Raw genomic sequence first — 6000 nt, forward strand, 5'->3', positions numbered from 1 at the left:
ATAACATTTTCCCCTCCAGATAAAGCATTTGACTGTCATCACTATCCAAACATCTTCTCCTTGGCTGCTCACTCCTGACATTCATTTTCTTGACTGATGGTCTGAATTTGGCTTTAGACTATCATTCAGCCGTTGCACTGAAGGAGAGTTTAATTGTCCAGCTTATCAAATAAAGCTCTTTATCATCTGTAAACCTCCACATGTTGGATTTGAGCCACAGAGTTAAAAGGAAAAGTGCATATTTTGCCTTCAAAAATTTGAGGTTGGGGGGTTAGCATGTTGAACAGACAAGGTATTTTAGCTTTTGTCCTCAAACCAGGACAGCTTGAAATTGATCATTTCTGGATCTCAGATCTAGGAATCTGTACCTTGTCTGCTTCCTTTGTCTTTTGTACTCTTCAGAGTGGTGGTTTTATTTGTGAGGGTTTTTAAGTTTTAATCAACACTGGCTAAAGGGAAGATTAAAATCATTGGAGATTTGAAACCACTCCAACAGCCTGGCTTGGTGACAGTCACTATTTCTCTTGGATACATTTCAGAATACATTTGCATTTGATTTATGGATTTTGATAGACTTTCTCTTGGTTGTTCTTGCTATTATGCATTTCTCCTTTAAATTCCTTCTAGTTTCAGTTAATGTGAATTCATTGAATTTTATGCTTATTCCCCCTTAATTCCTGAGAACTTTATATACATTGATAAAGGTAGCTCCAAAGTTATTTTATTATTGATATACCCGCTATGTATACATCAGGAAATTAGATGCAGCAGAACATTAAGAGAAGAGTTTTCAAATATATTTATCTAACCAATCATGCACTTAAGCAACCCTCGTTTGGAGGACTCTTGGGCTGGTTGAGCCCCTTAGTCCTATTATTTCAGTGGGATTTAGGTGCCTTACTAACACTGGACCTTTTGAAGACAGTGTTAGGTGCTCATACACACCTTTAGGGTGTCAGCTACCTGTGGCAGAGGGAGGAGTGTGTGGTGTGGAGAGTCTGGGGTCACTGCAGGGAGGTGACCCTGGGTGGCTCAGAGCACCTCTCTCCTGCCTGCACTCTCGTGGCAGATGGCAGTAATCCAGAGCGATGAAGGAATCTTCAAGAGAGTAGGTATGTGGCTTACTTTACAATATTTCCCAAACCTTTTGTCTCAGAATCAGGCTGGGCATTTTGGTAGAACAGGCATTTTCCTTCTTTTTTTTTTCTTCCTTTTTTTTTTTTTTTTTTTTTTTTTGTAAGAATTCCAGTACATCCTGCTTCCAGCTGGATCGGAAATACCAAAGGAACAGCCTTCCTTGCAATATTTTGGTACATTTGTTTCCTTTTCTGCCTGAAACAGAGCAGCTCTGTGAACACAAAAACTGGAAAATGGAAACAAATGAAGTGATTTAAACAAGATTTTTTCCCCCCTATTGGCGGGGGGGAATAGTGGCATTTTTGGGGGGAAATAGTGGCACATATATTCTTATTTTATTCAGAACTCACAGGTATCATAGACTATATTTCTGGAAGGAATTGTTTCCATAATATGCAAATGAAACATAAGTAACTAATCCCATATAATAAAAAATATTTTCTTGCAGCTTCTTTGTGGTGCAGATGGAATGAGCTTTATTTTCTACTGAGTAGCATTCTAGCCTACAAATCACCGGAATTTGATGGAAAAACTAAAGATGAAGCATACATGAGGATCTCATTGTCCCTTTCCTGCTAAAACCAATTCATTTTAGAACTGCTAAAAGTTAAGATCTTAAGTCTTTGGAACATGAGTGGAGTATTTAATTTGTATCCAAATGATTTTGATTTATATGACAGTGAGAAATCTGACTTCCATAACTTTCGCATAATACCATCATTATTTTTTATTCCAACGCAGTGACTGAATTTCCTTGTTTCCAGTGTCTCAAGAATACACAATCCGTCCTATGCCACTTTCATCATTTTTTCCTTTCTTTTCAGGTGAAGGATCCATCAAATTCATATCTTTCCTCAGAGGAATTCCTCAGGAATGTTTATGTTTTGGCAGTTCTTCTCTTCCTGGCCCTTATCTTGCAGAGGACATTCCTGCAGGCATCCTACTATGTGACTACAGAAACTGGCATCAACCTACGAGGTGCTTTACTGGTGAGCAAAGATGTTCCCATGATTTGCCAAGAAATTCATTAATAATAGCTCCAGCTTTGCACTTTCATTTGCCTTGTTCTTTATCTGAAGACACAGTTAGCAGTTGTCGGAGAGAAGATATGCACTGTATTTTTATACAGAAAACTGGAAAAAGTAGTATCACTGACATAGCCAAACTGATGGCAGCAATTCCTGTTGCCAAAATCTAAACCCATCATACTAACATGCAGAAGTTTAAAACTCACTCCCTGCATATAAGAACTTATCTTTCCAGATGATGTTAGGTATATGAAGATAAGCAGTGTCGTTTGGGCTGTGCATCTGCTTTGTTCATTTGGTTATGAGCACTCCTGCTGACTGCGAACAGTCATCTGCAGAGTATCTTTGGCCGAGCTGTGTTTTACGGGAACATTGTCCATGCATCGCAAGTGGTGATTCTGAATATTTATGCCCTTTTGCACAGAGCCCTGTGGGATGGGACAGGAGTGATTCATCTGCAAAACTGTGTCTCTAAAACTGGCATCCATTAACCCTCTGCGAAAGTCGTGTTTATGAACTGGAGCCAGCAGCTCCAGCTGAGCACGTGGGCGGGTTGTAGCAGGGATCTCCGCAGACCGAACTCCGCGGACAGCAGTAGCACTGTGTGCAAAACAGAAGCTGGAACTGGTGTTTCGCCAGGTGTAACTAACCAGGGGAATATCATCTCAGTGTGGAAGCTTCTTTTTTTTTGTGCCTGCTGTGATTGATGTCGCTGTTCCAAACATTTTCTGCCTTCTCCCAGGGTAGATGGTACAGACTTGGTGAAGAAAGAGTACCTGATTATTTCCTCGTGCTTTTGTGACACCCGCTTGCCGAAATGGGGACTCTCAGGCACATATGCAGCTGATGTAGTTCACCATGGTCTGTAGGCAAATCTTTGCCCAGTCTCCTAAATTTTGATGTTTTGTTGTCATTTTCTTCTATTTTAGGTCTGCGTTAAGCAACAAAACTTTTAAGAGGAATTGGAGTTTTTTAAAGTCAGTTATCTCTCTTGTGCTTTCTCTCACTCTGTCTCCATCTCTCTCTGTCTCAGGTGAGAGACTGGGAGAAGGGCTGTCTTAGGTAAAGACTGATACCACAGTTTGAAGCGTCCCGCTCCTACTGTTGTTTTATAATGATACCATTTTCATGTCTTCCATTTTATTCCTTTTCCACAGGCAATGATATATAATAAGATCCTGAGGCTTTCCACATCCAACTTGTCCATGGGAGAGATGACGCTGGGACAAATCAATAACTTGGTTGCCATAGAAACAAATCAATTAATGTGGTTCCTGTTCCTGTGCCCCAATCTGTGGGCAATGCCTGTTCAGGTAGAGCATCAAAGTAAGGGCCTGATTTCAGAGATCCTCCAACCTCGTTGAAAAGAGTATATGTCTGTGAGACTACTTCAAAATCCAGAGGGAGACCTGGACTTCACACTCCTTTGCCAGGAGGACTAGCAAGCAGAAACGTGGCCCACCATCTCCTCCAACAACTGGGAGGCTGTCTCTCCAAGGGCCAGGAAAGAGAGAGGATTTTTTTGAGCAGGATTTCCATGTCATGGATGTGGTCTGTGACTTTAGGAATGATGACATGTTATCCTTTCCCTGCTCAGATTTCTTCCACTACTGACACAAGTCATTGCTTTTATTTCTGCCACGTGGCAGCAAGCACAGGCATCTGACCAGCGCTAAGTATTGCATTTGCGGTGTCCACTTGTAACGGCGTTTTGTGGCAGGAGCAAAAAGCAATTGCATCCTGTTTAGTGACGGACAGCAGCACCGCGAGTAAACTGCACAAAATACTCAGAGGAGCTCTCATTGTAAACAAGCTTAGTTGCTGTAAACATCTGGTTTTTAAGAAGGCTGGGAAAGAACTGTAGGCAGTTCTGTAGGAAGGAAAGGTGAAAATTATTAGCCTGAAAGAAATCTTCAGACTTAATGACCTAAGCCATGCTGATTTTCCATGAAGTTTGGACTCCTGTAGCACCTTCAGAATTTTAGTTTGGGGTGGGATTGGCATGGTCCTTACCTATAGGTGATCCCGCGGACATTAAACAAGTTTAAAAAGGGATCGAAGCTACTTTTATAGTGGATCTGTGTTCCTGAAATTCCTGGAACTATATCAGTAATCAATTATAATAGTCAGCGATATTACTACTACTAATGGAAACAAATACTGGTTTTATGTGTCTGTTTTGGGATCAAGTAGGATTTAGAGAATCATGAAATAATTTATGGAGAAAAAGACAAAAAGTTTGCGTGGCAGCTGAAGTTAGAAATAATACCGAGGGTTTCATTTTAAGTCACTGTTTCATATCCAGGTTTGCTTGGAAGTGCTGCTGTTAATACTTTGAATGTTATTAAATGAACAGGCGGTCTGATTCCTATGGCTAATGAATAATTATATGTAACCTAAATTCACCACTCATTTGTCTCTTTGAAGTCTCTGTCTCAGCCACTGTAGCAATGTAATGGCCTTCCTTACCACTACGGTAAAAGCCTGGTTTGAGGGAGCTTCTGTTGATTTTGCTGGTTCCTCTAGTTCACCTTCAGGCAATCGGGAGACAGGGAACACAGGGTGGCTTGACCATAGTTTTGTCCAGGAATGAGCATAGCATCACCCGTGAATTTGCACCTTTTGAAGAACTTGGTGAGTGAGCACCTGTGGTGCAGGCTATAGAGGGCTCCTTCTGCTTGATTAGCTCAAATGACTGCTTTTTGGAAAAAATAGAGGGAAGAAACTAACTCTGGGTAACTATAGAAGGGATTATAACAATACCACTCTGGGAAAGGTGGTGGAACTATCCTGTCTTGCATTGTGCAAGGGACTTGAGCTTCAAGGAATATCCCAAGAAACAGCAATTGTCAAGGCTGCCCCCTCCTCGAGCAGAACAGCTTGGAGCAAATACTGAACTTATATCCTTCCAGTGTAGGCCAATATAGCCATAGCCTGCTGAAGATTGCAGTGAATCTTAGAAAATATGTTGTGTATCCAACTATTATGGCCTGTTATCAAGAATAAAAGCTCATTGCAGGATCAGGCCCCCCCTAACCGTTTCAGTTTACCCCAAGTACAAATTACTACCTGTAACCTTGCATTACTCTGCTAAACAAATGGCATGTAGGTATGCTAATTTACATTACAGAAACCTGAAAAGCTAAATAGTGCTTTCAGAATGTTGAACTTCACTGGTTCTTATTTCTGATATTGCATAATAAGGCAGATATAAAGACAGAAGGGACTCACTGAAGAGATAGCAAAAACACAAAGTAAGGAACTAGTTCTGTATGTCCTGTTACTGAGGACATCTCTGTACCTTTGTGAACCTTTGTGGGAAATGTTCCCAAACTCTTTGCAGGGGTAAGATAGCATCTTGGTATTTTCCTACAGAGATGCACGGTATTGATGCAAAAGCTCAGGTTTGTGTCAGTCTCAGCACATCTGCATCATGTTTCCATGCCTGCCTTAGGTGTGCCTCTGGCTGCAGTTGCAAGAGGACCACTATAACAGAATGCAACTGTGATTCATGACCATCCTAAGACCAGAGTAATTAATTCCAGAGTGATGTAAGGAGCTCTAGTGTAAATAAGCCTTGAGGCCAGCGATTCTGTGAAATGCCTTGGGGCAAGAACCATCATTTTAGTGCTCCTTTAGTTCTGTGGAAACCTTGTCTGGAATTAGGACTACCAAGCAGTAACACAAACTATGCAGTTAATGTCAAAAATAAAGGCTTCTGGGTTCATTTCCCACACTTTCCAAACATGAACTTCTGAAGTATAGGCTCAGTTGGTTCCTATGAACCATTTAACTGTTTATTAGAAGAACAAATTTTTTTTTTTTCTTGAAAGCA

General features: G+C 40.9%; 1 protein-coding gene across 1 annotated transcript in view; it reads left to right on the top strand.

The window, feature by feature from the left end:
- ABCC9 (ATP-binding cassette, sub-family C (CFTR/MRP), member 9) overlaps positions 1 to 6000 on the top strand; it is a 76580-nt gene that overhangs the window by 21697 nt on the left and 48883 nt on the right. The window contains exons 8-9 of the mRNA XM_009879670.1: positions 1962 to 2126; positions 3323 to 3478. Of these exons, the coding sequence (XP_009877972.1) occupies positions 1962 to 2126; positions 3323 to 3478 (321 nt within the window). The remainder of the gene's footprint in view (positions 1 to 1961; positions 2127 to 3322; positions 3479 to 6000) is intronic.

The sequence above is a fragment of the Charadrius vociferus genome, unplaced genomic scaffold (assembly GCF_000708025.1).
Source record: "Charadrius vociferus isolate BGI_N301 unplaced genomic scaffold, ASM70802v2 scaffold90, whole genome shotgun sequence".
Lineage (NCBI taxonomy): Eukaryota > Metazoa > Chordata > Aves > Charadriiformes > Charadriidae > Charadrius > Charadrius vociferus.